Here is a 24,992-nt window from a genome sequence, read left to right as displayed (position 1 = left end):
CAGGCTATAAGAAACTATTTTTCATTAATATGATTTTCAATATATATTCTTTTTTATGTAGTTTTCCAGATATTTCCAGTCCTTCACTTCTAAACTTCTACATTTTTCTTATTGCTGCTAAACTCTCAAAAGAAAAAAACAACACACACACAAATGCATATTTTGGAGAGAAAAACAGATTGCTGTTAGATTATTAACACAATTTCTTTTTCAGTCGTTATGGCAATGCTTTCTAATCATTTGTACCATTATGTCCCCCAACAGAGAGACGTCCATCTGTCACATAATCACAGCTGAAGCTGGAGCGGCTCTCAGTTAACTAATCTGCTGAATTTAGTGGCTCAAAACAGGAATACTGAATATTACACTTTTACACTGATTGAAACTTTGTTTTATGAGGCAATAGGGAGAGCAGTTTATTTGCATTGATATACGTTCAAATAAAAATAAAATAAAATCTTTAAATTGGTCAAATAAACTGTTTATGTGATAAAACAGGACAAATAGGACACTTGAAACATGGTTTTCTTGGAAAAGGATGTTTATAAAAAAAAAAAGATTTCCATGACACACAGAGAAGGCTGATGAGGATCCCCTTAAGTTACATTAGGTACAATATTTTTCAAAATGACGCGTTGCAAGTCTGATAAATTATCAAAATCTCCGGAGAGTCAAACATTGGTCGTTTGACGCTGATAAAAGAGACACAAATAAAGCTGAAATATTGTCTGTGTGCTCCTGAATTTATTATCTGATTCACTGTTGTGTGTCTGACCTAAACATTATCAGATTTAAATAATCATTACTGACCAAAGGTACTGTTTCTATATGTGCGTATACGCTCTGACTTCAGTTTTCTATATATAGTTATATATTGTGCAATGCATTATTAAAACGTCCAATTTCAAAATAAAATACTTAAACAAAGATAAAAGACAAACAAACAAGACAACTGCATTTTTGTCTGCTTTCATGGCTTGTGGTGTAAACCGAAACTGAATACTTAATTAATCTTGGGTGTAAAGCATAAAATAAATATTGTATGGCTCAACAAAACTTAATCTACCATTCATCATCATACACATCAAGCAGCAGCAATACTGTACCTCACGGTACCCGTTTCAATAGCCGACCTTCTCCATCCAGGAATAAGAAAACAGAAAATTTAAGTTTATACAACGTGACGGCCAATCACGGCTTCCAGTTTCTATCGCTGATAAATAATAAACTTCAGCTCTATTCTAAACTCATAATTAATCTACTGAAAAGTACGTATGTTTTGGTTATGGATCACTTATTCTGTGCTGATCGGAGAAAAATCTGTGAACTCCTGGACTCTGAATACAGCTGCACGGTACCACAAAAAAATGGATCAACATGTTTGTAGTGTTAATAGTAACATATAGGACACTGTTGCTATGGTGATAATGGCTGTTTCATCCTTATACAATACTACTGTTACTGCTTGTTGTTTGTAATTTACATCATGACAAAAACACCAAAAACTGGTCCCCTGAACGTCAGCATTACGGATCATAAACCATTTGCGACTGGCCAAAAGTATGTGGACACCCAAACTCATGTCAGTGTTAAACATCTTGCTTTAAAACTATAATCTGCTGCTGCACAGCGTCGTCTCTTCTAGTATACTGGACCGTGGCTGCAGAGATCTGCTTCCATTCAGCCACAAACATATTAAAGACGTGTCGCCACCAAACTGGGAAAACCGTTTCTTTATGGACCTGGCTTTGTTTTATGTATCTAAGATGTAACTTAAATTACTTTTCAGTCTGGATTAATCGGTTGATTGATTCCTTGCTTAACCATCTGATGCATAACAAATGGTTTGTCTTTTTTAAAAAAAAGTTTTTATGCGCTTATACTTTTACATGAACTGTAAAGTTGTCTTGTTTTTTTATATACTAATTTTTGATTCTATGTTTTTGGGGCATGTCTTTTCAGAATCAGAATCAGAATCACTTCATTGATCCCTGGGGGGGGGATTGTATTTTGTTACAATCGCACTGATGTCAGAATAGAGAATTATACAGTATATGTATTTTATGGTGAAACTGAAGTAAATTATCACATTTTGGACAATAAAGTGATTGTATTTCGTAAAACAAAAATTTAAAACCCATATTAAAATGTGTAGTTTTGTTCAACCAACGTGAAAAACTAGCTCGGTAAAGCGGACACTAAGGACTGACTGAAGACGTTTATCTGTCGAGGTGAGTAACTCCCACTCACTGAAAATGTTTGGGGCAGCAGGAAGTATGGACTAATGGTGAAAAATCCAAATATATTAAAATAACTATCACTGTCGACAAATAGTAGAAAAAAATCTAGCAAATATTGTCATCCAAGAGGCAAGAAACAGTAATTTCTTTTGGTATTTTTGCAAATAAAATAAATTACAGTAACATTTAAAAAGTGACTTTTAAAAAGTGCATATAGGGATGTCCACATACTTTTGGCCACATAGTATAACTCAGAAAGAATCAGAGGGATTGTGGTACAAACCTAACTTGATACATTATATATGTTAAATTTTCTGTCATGATAGTAGCTGATTACTATTGAAAGGAAAAACAGGCGATTTGTGTGGATAAATGACCCAGCTTACAGCATTCTGTTCTGTAGAAGAATAGATAATTTAGAGAAAAAATAGTCGTTAGGATGTGTGAAGACCAGAGATTTTCACTTTGAAATCAAGAATATACACAATTTAAAAAACTACTAAATGCTATAATAATGAAGGGCACAGATGGTAAACTACATGGAAAAACATCGACGTGGACGCCGAGTGTTGTTGCATCTGATCTGGATGAAGCCACAAATATCAAACTCTTGACTTGATGTCGTTTTACGTATCGGACTCAGGCTTCTGTCTGGATTTCGAACTGCGTGCCGAGGATGAAGACAAGTCCGTACTGAGGAGAAATTAAGTGTGCCCTCACTTTGTAGCCCTTCACCATTCTCAATGGTCTGCCCATATTTGGTCTTCAAAAGTCCGATTTTCATGTTTATCACGTATAAAAAAATATAACGTCAACACTTAAAAGTCCAGCTGAAAGTCAGTTTGATGTTGACAGTTGATTCAAATTCCAGTTCAGGTCCGAAACAATTTGTTTTTGGTATGTAATGAAAGAAAAAAAAGGGGGAAAGGCGAGAGGGTTAAAGTCTGGAAAAGAAGGATAAAAACTCTAAAGACGTCAGCTGCTGTTACCTGATTGTGCTTTTCCCACCTCCTGAGGAAGTGCTGCGGGCACGGAGGATTAGTGATATAAATACTCTGCTGAATCTCAACAGTTGAGGCTCAACGACATTCACAGAGGGAAGGACGAGAGGAGAAAAAAAAAAACAAGAGCAGGAGCCAAAAATGGCTGATCAGTAGTCTGGGGGAAAGAGAAGCGTCTGAGTGACGGGGGGAGTATTGCACGTCAGTTCATGTTCACAGCAGAAGTCTAACTCGTCTCTGCGGCGCCGCTTCAGTTATTATTCTAGACGGTTGGAGGGAGCAGCTGTCAGGAAAAGGGTTGATAAAACATGAAAAAGGAGGCTGCCACCCCCTCTGCTCGGGATCTACTGCATGTGGGAACTCTGCATGTACGGCTACTCGAATATTTTTGATAGAGGATGTGTGCGTACCTGCCGCACAGCAGCCAAACTCCCCAAACTCCAAGAAAACTGAGGATGGGAGGAAGATAAAAGAGGGTTTCGTCCTGCTGGGGTCAGTTCACACCAGCACAAACCAGCTGAGGTCTGAACGTCAAACTGGTCCCGGCTGGTGTCGGTCCGGATGATCCGGTGCTAGACCAGCTGTATCTGCCCGGAGTAGGTGGTGAGGAGGAGCATGATGGAGAAGCCCGTCAGCAGGCCGGCGTTCTGGATGGCGAACGTGAGGAGGAAGCTGCTGCCGCCTGCGTCCTCTTCCTCACGACTCACCTCATTCATCTCCGGAAACTGAAAGGAGAGAAAAAGGAGCTTCATAAATACCGTACCCCCACTGTTCTCAAAGCCAAAATTAAGACTTTTTTAGACCTTCACGATAAATAGGAGTTTTTTTTTTAATTGACGTTTCCAGTAGGCACATTTTATATTTGCAATTTCGATTTGCTCAGTTTGAGGGTTAATGGAAACCCGACAAGTGAAAGTAATTTGTGTCACACTTTATCTGTTTTCTGTGTTGCTTGTGGCTTGACTAGTATTCACCTTTGTTATGCCTTTTTTTGCTGATAAATGGGAGCCTACAGCTTAGAGCGAGTTAAATTTAAGACTTTTAAAGACTTTTAATGCCACTCAGAATACAATTTAAGACCAGTTTTACAATAGCCAAAACTGTCCTGGTTTAAGCCATGCCACAAAATCTTTTAGCCAGTTGTTAGTGAATGTGCAGCCCCCTTTGTTGGCGAGGAAACAGTAACAGCTAACTAGTAGACAGAAGATCCTCCGCTCGGAGTATTCTGCCCAAAAACAAAATTCAAATGTTGTTGGTTCCACTATCCTGAGCTGCATAACATTTATGCAAGAGGCACTCAGCAGATATATTTTCAAATAAAATACACATTACCCTTTAAGTTGAGATTTTACAATGCAACTGGGGCTGCAGCCATCTATTAATTTAGTAATCTAAAATTATTCTGCAGATGAATCCATCAAGTAATCGGATAAGAAATAAGCATGTTGTGCACCAGCAAAACTCATCCTCGAGAAACACAGTGAAAAGACACTTTGATGCAGGTAATGTACACCAAATACTTTCAGTTTCAGCACTAAATGCAACGTCAAAAACACCCACAATGAAACAAAAAATAACAACAATCCTACATCCCATGACTTAGCATTATTAAGACTTTTGAAAGACTAATTCAAGACTTTTTAATGCAAATTAAGGCCTTATTGTTAGATTCAATGCCTTTTAAGATTTCGTAATGATTTGCAGGAACCCTGATTGACGTGTTTCCATCAGGCGTATTTTATATCTGTAATTTGAGGGTTAATGGAAACCCGCCTCGTGTGGACCTCATCCCTTTCCCTCCAAACACTGACCATGTCTGCCAGAGCGATGTAGAGGAACATTCCTCCTGCCAGGGCGAAGATCCAGTTGGGGGAGAAGCTGTTGCCGGCCAGGATGCCAAAGCCCATGCCCAGGTAACAGCAACAGGCCGACAGGAAGTTAAAGAACAGCGCCTGCTGTATGCTCATGCCAGCGTTCAGCAGGATCACAAAGTCTCCTGGTAAAACGAAGAGAACGACAAAAAGACAAGTAAATTTACCAGGTGAGACTTGCAGCCCAGTGGAGGTTCAAAGAGACGGCGATTAGCAGCCGCCGACTCACCGAGCTCGTGGGGGAACTCCTCACACAGGATGGCCACGGAGGTGCTGATGCCCTGGAAGACGGAGGCGGTGAAGGAGGCGCCAATAGCCAAGCCGTCGATAAAGTTGTGCAGGCCGTCGCTCAGTGTGATCATCCAGGCCAGCGTGCCGATGTCAGAGTAGTTAGTCCCCTTCAGCCAGTAGCAGCCACCGCCGCTGCTGCCGGACCGCCCCCCGCTGTCTGGGCTCTGGGAGTCCTGGAAAAAACAGAGCGTGGGACACCCGTTAGAGGTTGGGCTTGCAACTAATGATTATTTTATTGTTGATTAATCTGTCAATCATTTTTCAGACTAATAGATTAATTGTTTGATGCATAAAATTTATTAATAAAGTGGTAATTCAACAATAAACACAGAATTTCAGGTACCATTTATCATGACTTTTGGATAAATTACCAGATGCATCTTAAAGGTCCAGTGTGTAGGATATATGGAGCATCCAGAAAAGTTAAATTATATTATTAACTGCCACTAAATCTGATACGCTGTACCTTTAAAGCAGTTGCTTCTAAACTTTGTGCCTATCGCTCACCACAGGCTGAATACATCTATGAAATATGAGCGGTTCAACCAAAGAGTGTGTCTTTTTTTGGTTAACCTCTCAGCTTGTGTCATAGGAATAAGTGTTAGAAGCCTATAGATATAAAACTATAAGTATTTAATATTATATAATATATAATATTTTTTAAATAAATGTTATATAAAATTATAATATTCATTTAAAAGGGGGAATAATCTGGCAAGAAAAATATGAGACTAAAAACATTATTTTTATTTTCCTATCTTAAAAAAGGGTAATTTTTACATTACATTCTATATTATTGTTACATTTTTCATTACTAATTATTATTATTATAATTCTTTTTATTTTAAGACTGTAACATCCCCTCTTGTGTCCTAAAGAAACTGGTTTTCCGTCCTCTCATTCTCAAAGATGAAATTCCAATTACTAAGAAAAAAAAATGCAGGGAATCGTGTCCCATTGTGAAAAATAACCACAAAACAATAACAACCGAACAAATGAGAGACTTTTTCTCCTCCATCATCTGCCCCCGACCTTACCTGTGGTGTCTGTGCAGGACTGAGCATGAGCTCGCCCTCCCCTGCGTCCACCTTTCCCAGAGCCAGGCTGCTGGCTTCTCCGTTGTGCTGCAGCTTCTCCTTCTCGCCCTCCTCCACATCCCCGTCGGGCGTCGAGTAACGATCTGCGCCGGGGTAATGACTGTGACCGTGGCTCTGAGGAGCGGAGAGAAAACACACATTGTGATCAATACACAATATATTATTCATAAGTAATATAAATAATAGATTTGACGGATGCATCACTGCTGGAAATTTCCCCTCCTGCCAAACAGAATAACCTTGAACTTTGCTAAAGACGCTTCATAACGTAACCTGACATCTCAGTCAACAGAGTCTCCTCTGAGTACAACAATAAAAAATTAAACCTCTCCCCAAACTGTGTAAAGTTGACACTGATGCATTTGGAGCTGTTAATTGGTTTTTTTCTAGCAGTCAAACAAAAAAGCTGACAGCAGCACTGTTTGGTGCAAATCTGGGTCAAAGAGCTTCTGTAATTGGATCAGCAGGTCGATGTGTTAATTAGGTTGGCTGCACCATATGGCTCAGAGAACGCTGTAACCAGCAGGTGGAGCAAATGCCTCACATTCACCCCCCTACTGTACATCCACTGCTGCTTTTTCTGAATGAAATCAGCATCAATTGAAAGGCTATGAACGCCTACAGCTTGTAATTTCAGCAAAGCTAAGTTTAAAATCTGATTTAAAAGTAAATTTCAAAAGCTGAAACAGTGCTGTGCTTGTAACAACCAGTCAGCTGTTAAAGCAACTGCCTCACACACTGCTTCTGCACAAGGCGAAATATTCAGGAAAGGCACAGCTGCCAGGTGGCTAAAAGCCAAAATCAAGACTCACTGGAAGAGTACACAGTTTATTCTAAATAAAGAACTTTGACATACAAATGCAAACTAATCACGCCACAGTCTGAATGAATACTTCATGAAGAGAAAGGGAAAAGAAATACAGCTGTAGAAGAAAGCTATGAAGTAAAATGAAAAACAGCATCCTTAATAGATGCATGGATTCAACACTAGACATTAGAAAGAAACTATGATTAACACCACGGGGCTGTTTGCGTCTGTGCACCAATCAAGATGCACTTACAGTTTACATCCATGTCTGTGAAAATATGGATGCCTCACACACACCGCCATAAATCACTTAAATTTAAAAAAACAAATGAAAAATAATTAAAACTTTATCAGAAATCAATACAAAAAAACAAACAAACAAAAAAAAGCCCTAAAAATCACCATAGAAAATCAATTGGAAAAATTCACTAAAAATAAAACAAGAAATCATGGTGAAAATCTTTTTTTTTTTTAAACTATCAATAAAAACAATAAAAAATGAATACAAATTTTAAGAAATAAAAATGTTAACAAAGGTAAATAAAAATGTAAGACTTGATTAATTAATAATTGCTCATTTTAATCTAATCATAGTGTGTGTGTATATGTATATGTATGCTTGCCACCTGATTCTAATCAGTTCATGTTTGTGCCAAATTTGAGGAAATTCCCTCAAGGCCAATATGATATTGTGTTCATTCATAAATGAGTTGAATAATTAAGCATTAATAATGAATTTAAAATAATTTTAACTGTGATTTATATTATTTATTTAAATATGAAATGATTTTAATTAATTCATAATGCTGATGTATTTGAGCATAAATAATTTACAAATGTTGATAAAGTAATAAAATCATGCAATCCTGCATGAAAATGTTATGTTGTCTCTCTATTTTTTGAATATTAAATTAATGGTGTAAAAATGAAAAGTGAAAAATCTCTGTTTAAAGTCTTACATTAATTTATTTGTCCATCCTACCATCGTTGCTTTGTGCAACGAATTAAAGTTAAACTTTTTTGATCTTAGTTCGCCATGCAGACCATCAGTGAAGTGTGCAAAACACTCATCCAATTTTTAAATAAATTATTCTTCAAAACCAAATATCTCCACTGTGGCAAACAAGAATACTCAGTTGACTTTTGACAAATGCCTTTTCAACACAAAACATAAACAGCTGATCAAACGTTGAGGTGAATTCCACAATGTAAGAATACGTTTCACATTTTTCCATCTACTACAATATTTACAGTAAGTAACTTCCGTATATCGGGTTCAGACACATTCCCCAATGGTAAACTCGTAAGGGCAGCGCTGTGAACTTGAATAGTGAACACCTGTGGCCCTTATGTCCCGTCAAACAGGTTATACTTCTCACTGATAGACAGTAAAAGTAGGAACAATATAAATGGTGTGTCATGATAGCACTCGAGCAAATAAGGAACTGAGAAATTGTTTAGATGCCTGATAACAAAGCAACAACATGGTTTAGTTTGTTTACTTGAATAAGGACTGGAGGACAAATGAATAAAAAAAATCTATTTGCAATAGCCGTCACTTACATGCATGCATCCACACATCCATGCGTTCACACACACAGCTTGTCACCTGTCCGATGATGCCTCCCTACAGTAACCGCTTCATGAGTTTTGAAAAGAGGATGTGGCAACGAAAGTGTGTGTACGTCAGTCCATCTGTCACTGTCTTTCTACAGAGCCATGCCCCCCCGCAAAGTGTTCTCTTTCAGCAACAGCAAAAAGTCCTATTCATTAGAGTGAAATATAAATGATAGCCTCTATTATTATAACAAAATTGGATGTAAAACATTAGAAATAATTTCTAAATACTTACCGAGAGCCATGACATGTACAGTGGGTCTTATACTAAATTTATATATAATTTAAGTACATATTATATGTACTATACCAAACTTTACTAAAAATAAATAAGCAAAATAAACAAAAATTAATCTAATTTTTTAAATTGAAAATCCATTAAAAAACAAAAAAATAAAAAATAAAAAATCAATTTCTACCAAAAAGATATTTAAAAATGTGAATAAAAAAAAATAAATCTATTTAAACATAAAACAAAATTAAACAATAAATCATAATAAAAATCCTTTAAAGAAAAAAAACACAATAAATTACTTTTTTTTTTTTAAAAAAAAAAAAAGCAAACTGAAAAATAAAATAAATTGAATAAAGATTTAATTTTCATAACCGCTTATTTACAAAAAGAAAAAATTAAAGTGATTATTATGGGTTTGAGCACCGACTTTATGTCTTATTTGATCTTGAGCTGAAACTTCCATTTCAACTAATCAAAGTGTTCATAAAACAATATATATCACATGATTTTTGCTATGCATTTACTCACCCCATTTTTCTGTTTTAGCAGTACTCTGAGGACCTTTTCAGTGAAGAAGAAAAGGTAAAAGCCTCCAAACACCACGGCAGATTTGGACACGTAGAAGTCCACCATGGGGTCAAAACCAAAGGCCTAAAATTCAGTGAAAGAAAACAGTGTTATTACATTATTACTGCCTGATGTCAGTCAATGTGCACATTTTTTTATAAAATGACATGTTAATTAGAAAAAACTGTCAAGTGTAATTTTTGCTGGTTTTTGAGAGCGAGCGGTTGGCTGAATTGCTTGTCTTGAACTCTAAGTGGGTCTTGGCTGCGGAATCAGCTGTCTGAAGTTTCAAGAGTAAAAAACATTTTACGCCTGTTTATATTGACTGTCAGGGTCAGCTGACGAACAATTACATCAACTAGAGTTTACATCCTTTTCAGATACTGCAGAGAGATTTCAAAGCAGCCTCCAATCTGTGCGACAGCTTGAATTATGTATGTAACTGTCTCACCCATAAATCAAACCGCTCTCAGCTCTGAGGTTTAAAAATGATCTTTTTTTAGTATTTATCCCAGCTGAACTGATGCAATGAATTACACAACAGCTGTAAACCTGCCCATGATGGGTGTGCACACCGTCTAGACAGCATTTAATAACATATAAACAAATTTCGTATTTGTGGGTTGTGTCATCCTGACAGTCGGCTCTGACTTTGAACTTTAGTGTGTCGCCATGAACAAGGGCCTCCTTCACACAACTTATTAACCTTTTTAAACCTGAAAAGACATCAGTTTTTCTTGTGCTGCATACAGACGCCTTTCAAAAGGATTTAAATCTTTAAAACTTGAGCGAAAAGATTTAGTTCTCTTCAAAAACATGGGAAAAGTCAAGAAGGAAATTGCAAGAAGTTGGTATAAGATGAAAAGAAAACCTGAAAACAATTTTAAAAAAGGAGAGAGAGAAGAAAAAAAATCAAAAAGTATCCAAAAAAATTGAAAAATGTCTATACTTATGATTTTTATAATACTATATTCAAAATATGTAACAAAATATATATCATTTTTAAATGTGTGCTAAGTTTAAGGCTATTTTTTGTAACTTATTACTAATTTGTTTTTAATTTTGGGGTAATTCCTTTATAAGTTGAGAAACCTTAAGTGATTAGAAATATTGTAGGTATATTTAGACAGAGGCTACATGTCTTCTGTAGACACTACAGCTATATTTACTTTAAATCAGGTTTCTAACGATTAACGGTAACTTATGTAAGACTTTACACAAACAAAGTAATACTTGACTGCAGCATCATGAATCACCAATACACTTAAAAGGTGTGAGGATATAATATTCTGGTATTTTGAAATGTATTGCATTATAAAGACGTGTTTCTAAAATTTTGGCAATGAAAACTAAACATAACAACCACAATGTTGGGTTTTATTGCAGGACTGTTTTACGCTGCATTAGTTTGAGCTATTTCTAAACTGGCAATTGAGTGTGTATTGCTATTAAAAATTAAAGGAGCTGTATGCGACATGTAGATCATTAATAAAGCAGCACTTTTTGCTTTGTAAAGATAAATTGGAGTAATTGTGTCCTGAGCAGAGACTGAAGTCATTCTCCCTCTGTGCGTGTTTTGATTAAGAGCTGCACCAATTAACCAATTCGTTTTTAACCGTCAAATTAATCCCCAACTAATTTGATAATGGCACAATGGATTTGAGCAATTTTTAAAAGAAAAAAAAAGTTAATATTCTCTTCTTTCAGCTTCTCAAATTTGAATAATTTGTCATTACTTTCCTCCTCTATACACGGCAGACTGAATATCTTTGAGCTCGGGACAAAACAAGACATCTGAGGACGTCATCTTGGGCTTTGGAAAACACTGATTGACATTCACCTCCATTTTCTGACATTTTATAGACCAAACTCATCAATTAATCGCGGAATAATCGACAGGCAAAACGAAAAAAAAAGAAGTCTTGAAAACCTGATTATTGCTGACAATGGGACAGCACTGTTGCAGAATGGTAGCGCCGACTCTCTGGTTCCCCCAGTTATCGGTGTAGGCTCTGTCAGCACTGTCAGTGTTAACTCAGTTTATGGAGTTAGCACCGGCTCAGCCACCTCTACGTTAAAAACTGTGTGCAAACCAAACGGCTACTTGCACGGCTAAAATATGAAGCCAACATGGAAGATCCTAAACTGCAGTTCCTCTAATGGTCACTTGAGGCTGGCTCCAAAGGTGAGTCAATCCCCACAGACCCGTGTTAAATTGTCTCTAAAGCTTATTTAAACATTCACGACAACTGCACAGGGGGCAAATTTTTATATAACTCATCTGTTTTCATTTCATTAAGGCTTCAAGTTGCAGATAGTACAGCTCTAAAGAAAGACCCACCCTCTCGCCCAATATGGTCACACCTGGATCCAAAAAAACCCTAACAAGATGGCGACGGCTGAAATGCCAAACTCGAAGCATCAAAACACGAGTCTGGTGATGTCACAGTAGCTACGTCCATCATTTTACAGTCTACGTTGCAGACTATCTCGTCCAAGACTCTAAATCATAGTTATGCTCTGAATGTAGCATACAGCTTCTTTTAAATAACACACATACTTATATCATGACTGATTATATTCCACTCTTTGCTGCGTATTCTCCAAAAACTGCTTTTGTAGGGAGCAGCCCTAGAAAAACAGATATTTTGTAGATGTTGATTTTTTTTAAATATATAATATGAAATGAAGTGAGTAGAGTGGCTATGACAATTCACCCATTTCATGATTTCAACCTTTCTTTTTGTAATTACGGTGGGGATTTTTCTCATTGCTCAGTTCAGTTTATGCTGCTAATTTGAACACAGCACTCTATGGCGAGTTATTATACACAACAATAAGTCATCCTACTCATCATCTTCCCTCGACACTGCGTAGCAACCTTGCTCTGTGAAGGAGCTGCAGCTAAGTGAGTCACGACAGCATCGACACTACCTCTGGGATGAGCTGAAACAGGGCGTTGGAGTACAGCGTGCCAATGGCCAGGGCTATGAAGTAGAGCAGCAGGCGCTTGTAAAAGGTTTTCTTCATGAAGGGCACCACGCTCGCCCCAACCAGCGAGCACAGAGAGATCAGTGTCACACACAGGATCCCATAACCCCACACTGATCAACGAGACAGGAGGCAGAGGAAACAAGGGAAGAAACAGATAGAGAGGTAGTTAGTTTTGGACTGATTTGTTTCAGGTTAATCACCAGGTTGAGGAACAAAAAAATAGAGATCACCAACCAGTTAACTCCCTGAAAAGAAAGGAAGAATTGAATGAATCAACCTGAGAAAAAAGAGATTTTAAAGACACCTTTTTCCCCCACAGCTGCATTTGTTCACTGAAAACAGATCAACAGAAGTGACACCACCTTTCATTTGCATTGCAGGATAATCACCCTTTGAAGCAGTCCTTAAACCCCATGCATTTTGATAGAGAGAGGAAGTAAAGTAAAAATTACAGTTTACTTGTGCACAAACCCCACACATTTTCATGGACAAAACTTCTTTTTCATGACTGTTCAAGGACCTATGATAAATGTTTTCCCTGCCCTTCTGGCCCTGGATTTTTAGAAACTTATCAAATGTAGACATAACTTCAGATAACTGGTACAAGTGAAGGGAGAGGTGGGGAGAAAATGAATAAATGTAAATGATAGCTAAGGACAAGACTGTATGTAGAATTATCAACAAAATATATACATATTTGTTTATCTAAGATTATGTTACAAAACTATTATGTTTGAGGACTTTTTGTTTGTTTTTTACTTTCGTTTTTTTGGCTTATTTTCAGCTAATTTTCAATTAATTTTTACTAATTTGTTGCAATTTTTTGGCCAATTTCTACTTATAGGTTGCTGATTACTCTCTTCACATTTTTTAAAGAAATCAAGCCGATTTGCTCAGATTTCAAAGGATAATAATTCAATGACTTTTGCTCATAACTTTTGCAAGCCTGGAATACCTGACTGGGAAATTCAATGACTTTTTCAGGTTTTCCATGAACGTGGAAACCCTGAAACACACACATTTTTGTCCTAATCCACTCAGGTGCATCTGTGCAACTGTCCTAGCCTCAGGGTACACACCAGCTATCACTGCAGACACAAAAGGGGGGCAAATTAACTTTAAATAGCCCTGCAGTGGCAGAAGGAGCACTGCTAACAAGGGGTCACATTTCAACTTGAAGGACGCGCCCCATTTCTCCAGGATTGTCTTACACAAACTTAAATGTATGAATCCTAAAGCCAACAAACAGATCGTATGAATCACCGCCACAAAGTCTGTCGTGCACATGCTGCTGTGACAGAGCTGAGCTATCGCTCCCTCAAACCTTGCAGAATAAAAACCTCACAGCTGGCCTAGATCTCAAAGCCACAAAAGGTGCAGACAGAGATGCAAACATACAGTGCACACAAACAGAAAAGTGCCGCCAGATGATTGGTGATGCAGTGAGGGAAACCAAAAAGATTTCCACTGTGTCTATTAGAGCCCGAGAAAACCACAGAGAGCACAAAGGCAGGAAGGAGAGGAAACCGATATGACCACAGGAAAAAGGAGCGCTTGGCCAAAGGTGCACTATTTTGTAATCAGCCGTGTGGCACTACAGTGAGGGGATTTCAACTTTTATTATTTTTAAAGGATTAAACAAAAAAAAAAAAAAGTTTACTGGGGTGTGAAAAAAGTGTAAACCAAAGATAGAAACATGGATGGATGGATGGCAAACCTCTGGCAGGAGCTGCAGGATGGCATTGGAGTACAGCGTGCCAACGGCAAGAGCGATGAAAAAGATGAGCACGTATTTCATAAAGCGTGTCTTCATCAGGGGTATGATGAAGACTCCGGTGAGAGCGAAGGCATTGATCACTGTCACACTCAGGAAAGAAAAGCCCCACACTGGAGGTTTGAGTGACAGCAAGGTTGGATGGAGAAGGAAGTTGTAACATTAAAATGTGCAGTATCACAGCTGTAAAGTCCTCTTGAACTCTGAATCAACAAAAAAGCTGCATATTCTTGCATCAAATCTACATGTCATTTTGGATAATAAAAGGTTACATTACACAACATTTAAGTTTATATAACTCAACTTCTCAAACACGAAATATCATTTTATCTAAAGGTGATGTCGAGACTCAGAGGTATGTGACTCAATGGTTCCCAAATGACGGTGTGGTGCCCTGCCCAAAAAAATTGAAAGATAAATCTGCAATGGCACAAGGAAAAAAAAAACCAAATATTTGTTACACAAATTATATATGTATTACTGACCTAATTTTTTCTTCTCAATTTTTTAATAAATTGTGAAATACTGGTTAGTTTCGCCTCTTTTTGCCCCTAAAAATGATTCAAATGAAACAATTTAGGAAAGAAACATCACTCTTTTGTTTAACTAGTCACAAGTCAGACACATGCATCATGTGACAGATACTGCTTTCCTTATTAGGGTTAAAAGCCAAAAAGGTGGAGAAACACTGCCTTAAATGATACCTGTGGAAGGAATAAGGTTTGTGGACATCAGTTTTTCCTTCATGCATTTTGTCTGAGGCTTCAGCAACTGTAAAATTTATGGGAAGGAAAAGTTAAATACAGAGAGCTTCAAGGCCTTCTTCTGTGGTGTGAGATAACAATCTTAATTCTAAGAAAGGAAATGAAAACTCAACATGATAGTTGGTGGTGTAGGCAGAAGCAGACTTCTTCATTGGATGAAGGTACAACTTAAGTCTGGAGGAAAATAAGCACTTAATCGTGTAGAAAAAAGGCACAAAAATGGAAAAAGAAGCATAAAATGAAGATCTAATTGTTATTCAACAAATTATGTGACAAAATATATACTGAGACAAATTAAACGTTTGCTTCAACATTGAAATTGCTATCACAATATGCCCCTTGATTCTTAGCTTCTGATTGATTCAATCAGTGGTTTCTGAAATTTACGAGATTGTCGACTTAGCTGAGATCATTAAGTGAAGTAGAGACATAGACCTGTGTGTCATCTGTATAGCAGTGAAAACAGATTCACTGTTGGCCATTGAAAGAACCTCATGGCAGGATGTAGAGACAGAAAAAAACGGGGCCCAGGACTGAATCTTGGGGCACGCCAAATGAAATATCACAACCACAACTCCCCAAAGGAAAGAAAAGTAGTCACTAAGTTGGAAAGGGACCGAAAAGTATTAATGTTGCAAGCATCTAGAGTGCTTTTCTTCAAAATAGATCACACCAACACAGTTTTGAGGTCCACTGAAAAAAAAGGTTGATTATGTGCAAAAGTTTTGCTGACAAGGAGTCAAACACCAACTTGAGCAGCTGCCAGGCGTTGTGTCAAGGGGGAAAAACGAAAATGTGTAAGTCCAGAGAAAACCAGAGATACACTGCCAAATGTTGTAATTTACATAACTTGATAGTGTTTTGCTGGGGGGGGGGGGCACTGTTTAGATGAAGAACATACTAACCACATTGTTTTGTTACAAAGCTGGTTGTAAATCGGTGGACCATCCCTTTAAGAGAGGTTACTTCTAAATCAGCACTAACAGCATTAAAACAGGTAAAAGGTGCTGGCTGACGGAGGGATAGATTTGACTTCAGTGTGACCATCGATTTGTTTTAATAGTACATCTTATCTGATTTGAGTTATCTAATCTCTGAAACACATGACATATTTAGATAATGAGAAAAAAAAATCAGGATATTCAAGTCGGTGAGATCTGCAGCAGAGGTGAATTTCCATGGCATCCGCCTCCCCGCTGCTGGCAGATCTCCACAGCCTAGGCAAAGCAAAACAACTCTCAAGCCAAAATAAGCTGTCTGCAAGGGCAAGTGTGAGGCAAGCTGAGGGCATATGAGTGGATGATAAGAGAAAACAAATTTGTCAGTGGAGAGGGAAAGATAGAGAGCTCCGAGCCATTAAACCTCCTCCTCTACCGGCTAAAGGATGCCATAAACTGGGTCAAAAGCATCTGACTTATGGCACAATGTAATCACTTAAAAACACAATATGAGGCTTATCCACGATTATCACATTCATGTTGAAAGCTGTTTTTTTTTTTTTAGTGGAAACTTATAAAGTACTGTGAAGAGTCTTGAAGCATTACTGCTTTCAGACATCAATTGTGCTGCAGCACTGAGGGGCAAAACATCACACAAGTTGACCAAAATCTCCAAGTCTGTCATTAGAAAGCCACATACTGCAATCCCAATTTAGCCTCTACTCAACAAGAACTTAAAGGTTTGTTAAATTGGATGGAGATGCCAAAATGGTTTCTAGGACTCTCAAGGACATCCTAATGGGTGTGTACAGCCTGCAGTCTGTATGGAGTTACAGTGAGTCAGCAGCGAAGGTAAGAGGAGCACTTTGTTGCTGGAACGGCTTCCTGTCTGACTGTCTTTACCTGGATGAGATCTCTGCTACATACTTGATGTGCTGACTGAGGCAGGATCGTGGAGAATAGAAGGATGTGTTGGCGTAAAAGCCAAACGAAGAAATACAATCTGAGCCTTGGCTATCTGTGCCTGCTTATTTTGGCTTTCATCTCCTTTGGGGACATCATGATATTACTGTCTCCAGGCAACAGAACACACACATTTTGGAGCTCAGATCTGGAGAAGAAATGTGTTTTCAAGGTCTCGCTGCGTTGAGCTGAATATACAGTTGTAAGAAATAAGGAAAAAAACTTGTAATGGAGTAAGACATTGACAGATGAAGTAGTCACTGTAGAAGGAGCAAATGAGTTTAAATATTCATGAGACATAAAAAGAAGCTGTAAACGGAAAAACAGCAAACAGCTAAGTCTGACCAAAAGACTACAAAAATAGCATCAGTGTCAAAATGTACTTAATTCTTAATATTCATCGAACATACAATAGAGGTACAGTTAAAGGATAAGGCTGCTGATACTCAATATTTTTGTGATTGTTCACAAATCCCATGTAAAGACCAAAACCAACACAGCTAAAGGCAAGTGAGATTTACCCCTTTGAAACCTGGATCGACATCATATTTTTGTGCTGCATTTAAACCCCTGAAACCTGAGAACATTTGTTTTATTTATGTTGAAAACATGGAAAATAATAATGCAATGGGCAACTTTGCAGAAAATGATCCACAAATTGCAAGAAATTAGTAGAATTAGATTTTTGATTTTTTTAATGCTAGGGGAAAAATGCCCAGAAAGCTACAGATCTAATTATCACAATCGTATATTCAAAATTATGTCACAGAATTATTGTATTTTTAAGCAATTTAAGCAACAATGAAGAAATAAAATAAAATAAAATAAAATAAAATAAAAATAAAATGAAATGAAATGAAATGAAATGAAATGAAATGAAATAAATAAAATAAAATAAAATAAAATAAAATAAAATAAAAAAATAAAATAAGCATAATTTGGCCCAAGTGTTTATTGTAGCATTATTATATGTGCAGGAGATGAAAGTAGAACAGAACTGGGAAATACCTGACACATGTTGGCCAGTTTCCTTGGCGATTTTTTGTTTCTCATACTGCATGTGGGACTTCACTGCCTTGATTTTGCCAAGTTTTATAAAAAGTTTTGCATAAAATACAACATATGCATAGCCTTGTACCAGCTCGAGCCATGCCACAAAATCTTGCTTAAATAGCCAAATATCATTGAATTTGCACTTTCTCATGTTGTCCATGCTACCTGGACAGCTAACTAGCAGCATCCCAATCAGTGTTGTTGTTTCAGATCTCCTAATCTATGTGACATTAATGTAAGAGGCGTTTGTTTTTTTGTTGTTTTTTTTTTTTAATAGTTGTTACCAATTATATTGAGATCTCACAATGCAACATCAGACAGAGAAAGATTAAAAAATCACCATGTATTTGCATTTTTAAAGACTTTGAAAGACTAATTCAAGACATGTTAATACCAATTAGTAACATATTTTTAAATTATTAAATTCAATGCCTGTAAAGGCCCAGCAACAACATGTTACTCCGTCTCCCCTGCTTCCCTGCCCTCTTTGCACTTCTCAGTGCCAAGCCAACTGGTTCCCAATCAAGCCTTTAATCTTGTTAATATATACTCTCATTTAACGAAAAAAAAACATTTGCAAATAGAAATAAATCTCAAATTTTTTGGGGACCATCTTCAGCTGGTGTACAAATGAGCATTTACAGCAACAGGACAGCGCATATGGCAGCAGGGTGGATGTGTTTTTGGACTGTTTTGCAAAATTGTTGGAGTTTCATGGCACAGACAATTAACCTTTATCAGAATTTAGCTACACAAACAACGCTTCTTAAAAGGATCAACTCAGCATTTGTTTTGGTCTTTTCATTGAATTTGCAGAGGTTAAGTAAAATTTCTTAAATAACAAGACTTATCCTTTAAATGAATATAAATTAACTTGATGTGAATTGGAGGGAATTTATAAATTACTTAAGTGATGACAAGACAGACAAACAGCTAACACTTTTTTTAATAATCAGTAACAAGTCAGCGCTCACCTTCAGCGTCTGTCGGCCTGGTGGGGGGGTCACTGCTTAAGTCCTCCTCTTTCAGTGCCCTGCAGGTGCCGGCATCCAACTGCTGCAGCATGGTGGGGCAGAGAGCTCCCGTAAGCCCTGCCCATCATCCAGCCGCGACTGCTCGCTGATGCTGTAAACGGCCAGCGTGTCTGCAGGCAAAACTGAAAATGAAAACATATCAGTCAGTCTAAAAAAAGTGTACGTTTCAGTTTAAAACATTGAGTCAACCAGGATGTTTTCAGAGGTAGATCAGGCGTTTTTAATTATAGCCAGAGAAAAATCACCTTTGAGTGAAAAAAAGCTTTGGTCGCAGCACCAAAAATTGTCTGTTTGCAGTTTCTCAAATGTGAGAATTCACTACTTATCTCTGTTTTCTGTATTTTAAGTTGAATATCTTCTGGTCACTTGGTTTGTTGGTTGGACCAAAATAGACAGGTGAACACCTAAAAAAAATATAATATTCATATAATCCAAAAATGAAAAGAATTTTATTCACTGCCCTTAACCAACTACCAGATAAATATATATAACATGTTGTCTGCTTTAGGTGCCTTAATACTGATTTTCACCAATTCTACATAAATTCTAATAAAACTGGAAGTGAACAAACTTCCTTATTTTTCTTTCTCATCACATCTAATTGTAGAGTGTTTGCCACAAGACTATTTGAGAAATAAAACTGCTAATCATGGCACATTAAAATGTTTACCAATAATGTGGATCTGGACAAATACAGATGAAGGGGATTCCAAACAGCCATTAAAAGGCAGATAGGACATGTCAACTTCTGAAATGTCCCTCTCTCTAAGGTCAAAATCTCAGATCAAAGATCGAAAGTCACATTGAAAAGTCAAGAGAAACTTTATCCAGAGTAAATATTTCATTTCTATACTGGGACATAGGAACCAGTTATAATTTAATCTCCTGAGGACAAAAAGTGAAACTGAATAAAACACGAGGAGCTTTGCACAACCGCAGAAAATGTAACAAGTGTTCTACTCGATGATTATATTAACTGCTCTAAGCATGAAAAATAAATCATTCAGTGTGGCAGCTATGAATACTTCAATGCAACATGTTTGGTGATGAATGACTCTGTCAACATGCAGGTGAATATTAGTTTTATTTCTGTCCTACAAGTCACACATCTTTATAAAATGAATATACAACAAACAAGATCCGGGAAGTCTCAAATTAATGCAGACGATCATGGAAAAAAAACCAAGGCACTGGCTGTCTGCATCAATATGAGACTTGCTGGATCTTGTTTTTTTTTTGTACTTTCAGCTGCCTCACCAAAGAGCACCTGTCGGGGCTGTCGTCAGAGCCGACAATGGTGTGTGTCCTTTCCAAAACCTGAACTACATGTGAACTTTACCCATGGCTCTATCTGATTTCTTTGATGAGTTTTTAGTTTTGCCACCATTACTTAATCTATTCAAAAGCAGATCAGCAAGTGAGTCAATCATCCACGACACTAAGCATGGGAACTATGCTAAATATTTCAGCTATCTGGCACCGGTGGCTCCTGCTTCTTCCAGGCAGGACTAAAGCTGGATTTACTCCTCTGCTTCAGTGTCTGGGGGGCTCTGAGGCTCCGCCGGAGGTACTGACACAACTAACATCCACCTCCTCAAAAATGTAGGCCTACATGTCAGGGCCACAAAAGAGATACCACATGAAGACAACTCCTACATGACTGCGTAGCTGGTGGAGATTGCGGATTGGATGACAGCTTGTATCTAGCAAAGTTGCTTTAGTAGTTTTATGTGTCTCCTTTAGTTTCTGGCTTTCAGGTTTTACGTTATTGTTCAGCCGCACCGTCCTGCCCTTACCTGATGGGGAGCAGGATGCACTCGTGCTTTTTTTCGTTGGTTATCATCCAATATTTACACATTGTGCGACACTTGTTAGCACATACAGTTTCCATAGATTCAACACTCATCAGCTCCCTGACAACTGATCGGACACACCCTGAACTTCCATTGTTTGAATCATCAAAACTGACTGGCAATTGAAAAGCCGTTACTGTATGAACCTCCTTTGTTTGTCAAGACCAGAAGAAGCCAGTTGTGGCACTGGCAACACCCTGTTCCAGTGTGAATAAGCAACCATCGCCACTCTACATCACACGCGATACCAAGACAGTGAAAGAAGGTAAACACACGATAGGTATATTGAACTCAAACAGCTCTACGGAGAAGTACAGATCCAGCTTCAGCTACGCTACCTGTAGTTCTTCAGGGGTGCAACGTCACTGTTTCTAATTAGACAAACTGAACACCAGATGTGCAGAACATATTTTTTGTGACACAAAGACCTGATCACAGAGGGCAGCAAGAATAAACGGTCCTGATCCAAAATGCAGAGGGCCAAAACCCAAAACAGACAAAGAACATCAACAGTGGCATCAGTGTGATGCACCATTAATTAACATGCAGCTATAACTGAAGGGGCTAATTTTACTCATGCAAAGATGAGGACTGATTATGAGTCCACTTTGATCCACTTAAGTGGATAGGACAGCAGCCCTTTCAGAACTAGCGTTGACACCTTCTGGTCGATTGGTTGGTTGATATAATTTTGTCCGACCAAATTTTCATAGGTTGCAAAATCGTTGGTGTTACCTTAATAAGAGTCTGTTTTTTAATCAAGCTGAATGCAACAATCCAACATGCTGCATTCTTCCGAAAACACTCAGCAGAGAGCACTAGAGCACTAAACACGAGGTGTTTTTTTTTTCAGCTGGTTGCATCTGGTTGCTATGACACAGAATATAAAAAATGGCCTCACAAAGAGGAGTGCTTCCTCTGGCTCCTGCTCCGGATGAATGAAAGGCTGAAGTATGTAGAATAAGAGGATGGACCCTCTAGTGTTTGTGGCCAGCAATACATATGTTTCCACTCTTTGAGACCATTAAAGATTCCATATTTGCTGCGCTCAGTGCAAAACAGACGCTTAGTACCGTGTCACACTGCTGGTGTTTGTAACATAGAGTAAATACGCAGTGTTTGCATTGCATATAATTGAAAAATTCTGCCAGCCTGAGGAAAAAAAAAGTGAAAAACAAACGCTAGTTTTGAAGAGAAACTTTCGTTGAAGAGAAGGTGGAATTTCAGCCGAAGGTGTCTCTTCTGTTAAGTACAGCCCTAGTTATATTCAAACATATTAATAAGTTGGGATTTGGGGCGCCAGGTGCTCAGTTGGTAGAGCATGCACCCCATTTTCAGAGGTTATGTGTCTTCGTCACAGCGGCTCCAGATTCGAGTCCAACGGAAGGATATACATTCGGCCCTTTGCTGAATGTCATCCCCGCTCTCTCATTTCCTGTCACGTCTCTAACTGTCCTATCAAATAAAGGCCACAAAAGTTCCAAAAAAGTTGTGATTTGTGTATTACTTAACCAAAAGCAGTTGCACCATGGAAATACGTTACGTTACAATTCCACATAACAACTCAACAGTTACACATGGCCCTTGGGTAGGTGTAAATCCTAAAATGTCACTGTATTATACTAACTAATGCTAAAACCGCATTTTTACTGCCACACAGCAACATCTTTTTGTTGATTGTGTGCCATGTCGCAACACAAACTAGCTGACTTGGATGAGCTCCAATGCAAATTAGCTCATGCCACCCAGAGAGCTAATACTCACAGTGACCATGACAGCGGGACTCTACCTTTGATTACTGACTGGCCACTTGTCCTAGTTATGACTTTACATTCAAACTAGTTAGGTTATGCCACAAATAGTCATGGTGCCATCAATTTAGAAGTTTATTTAGTTACAATCTAACTAGTAGTTACCTAGCTGGCCCTCTACTGTCGAAATTACACCCTAACTTAAAAAATACTTAAAACATAGATGGTAAAAAACCAGTGCAGGATCCCACCCAGACCTGATTAGACTGAACATAATTTAGACTGGGCCCAGCACTGAACAGTTACTAGTAATGAAGATCTCTAACTCATGACGGGGCTGCCTCGGCAGCAGATCAATGTCATGAGCAGTCGTAAAAGAATGCAATAAAATAAAGTTATAAACTGTTTAATAATGAAGCAACTTTGAAAGCTTTTAAATCCATAGAAAGATTATTTAAATTATGTATTAAACTTTGTAGCAGTGCTGAAATAATTAGCGGAATAATTGATTAGTTGATTGACAGTAAAAGAAAATGTCCTCAAATATTAAAATGTGGTGCATTTTCTCTTTTATTTCAGTGTATATAAGATATGTCTGGGTTGGAACTGCTGGTAGGGAAAATAAGAAATGTATAAGACACCAACTTGGACTCTGGGAAACTGAAACGAGCATTTTATGCACTGTCATCATCCGTTTAGAGTTTCTAAAAATGCATACTATTAATTCTGTATCTTTTATATCTGACACACTATTATTTTATTCTTATGTCATGTTTTCTGGTTAACACCTGCAGGCAAAACTTAACATTATTAAAACCAAAATGCGTTTGCTTCTGGTGCAAAGACCTAATTTGCACTTGTAATACAAGGCCACAACAGGAAATCCCATAAACCTAAAGTGTTTTAAGAAGATGAGAGGTTGATTTTTTCTCACCTTGGACCTGTTGGATTTGGGAGGTGAGGTTGCTGTAGGTGTCTCAGCCGTACCGCTGCTGTCGCTGTCACCTTCACCCTGACCCTTGCTGAGGAGAGCCAGCAGTGAGCGCAGCTGGGGCACCGTGATGGTGCTGTTGTCTCCATAGCGGGACAGCAGGTCCTGGAGCACCTGTGCAGGGGACGGTGTCTGACCTTCCCCCTGACATGTCACTCGGCCCAAGGGGCAGACGAGCACAGCCAGGGCCAGAACAAACATCAGCTGGGACTGGAGGCGGGTGACGGTCAAAGCGGCACGGCCATGAGGGGACCAGATAAGCATGGCTTCTTCCCTGGCTGGCAGACGTTGATCTGTGGGGGAAGGACAGGACAAGAATAAGAGAAATACTTAAACTTTTAAAACTAGGTCCAAAAAACCCCACTGCTCTTTAAACTATTCACTTGGCAATAGAGGCAGTAAACATAACTTTGGTTTGAGGGTGTGCTATATCATATCGTTCAAGATAATACCTGAATATTTTTTATGCAATTATAATAATAATAATAATAATAATAATAATAACAACAATCATATCATGAAAATGGCAATATTCCAACTTGTTGATATAATAATGTCATACCATTACAGGGGGTATGATGGGCAGCGACACAGCAGATGGGGAGAGGATAAATGGCGAAGCTAAAAGGTCCAGGTAGGTTAAAAACCCCCAGAATCTTCTGGGATTTTTTCCAAAAGAGGATACTAAGTTAGCCTAAATGGTAACTTTTTAATCATTTACTGATTTTGTTGCAACTACATGTTCTTAAAATTAAGAAATATATATATTTTTCTGTATTTTGTCATAAAAACGTCAGTATTGCTATAATACCCTTAAGTATTGTGATATTATTTTAAGGCCATATTGCTCACCTCTACTTTGTTTACAAAAAACTCCACATTTAATAAAAACGTCAAACATTACAAAACCCATCTGTGAACCCATCTCAACACACACAGCTACATAAAAGCATTGAACACATTAAATACTACAATTCTAACGTAAATTAAGCAAAATCTGATCAACTAATAAGTAACAAAACAGAGAAGTTTTAGAGGAATTCAGTACCCATTTTTGGTACTTAACAGTTTTAAATACTAGACGCAATAAATGAAGGTCAGTGCAAAAAAACAAAACAGAGAATTGGCATATAACTCAAGTGGGGACTGA

The 24,992-nt window shown here is 37.8% G+C and overlaps 1 protein-coding gene across 1 annotated transcript; it reads right to left on the bottom strand.

Moving 5' to 3' along the window:
• Window positions 1-523: 523 nt before the first annotated feature.
• On the bottom strand, window positions 524-24,087 carry LOC121944174 (metal cation symporter ZIP14-like). Its single transcript, XM_042487878.1, is given in 10 exon segments — window positions 524-3,966; window positions 5,053-5,237; window positions 5,342-5,576; window positions 6,441-6,614; window positions 9,689-9,811; window positions 12,662-12,831; window positions 19,188-19,290; window positions 19,293-19,369; window positions 21,065-21,069; window positions 23,793-24,087. Coding segments are annotated over 10 exon segments (1,476 nt in total). The 5' UTR covers window positions 24,044-24,087; the 3' UTR covers window positions 524-3,813.
• Window positions 24,088-24,992: the final 905 nt, after the last annotated feature.

The sequence above is a fragment of the Plectropomus leopardus genome, chromosome 6, assembly GCF_008729295.1.
Source record: "Plectropomus leopardus isolate mb chromosome 6, YSFRI_Pleo_2.0, whole genome shotgun sequence".
Lineage (NCBI taxonomy): Eukaryota > Metazoa > Chordata > Actinopteri > Perciformes > Serranidae > Plectropomus > Plectropomus leopardus.
The sequence above is the reverse complement of the archived record's forward strand: the minus strand, read 5'-3'. Positions and strand labels throughout refer to the sequence as shown.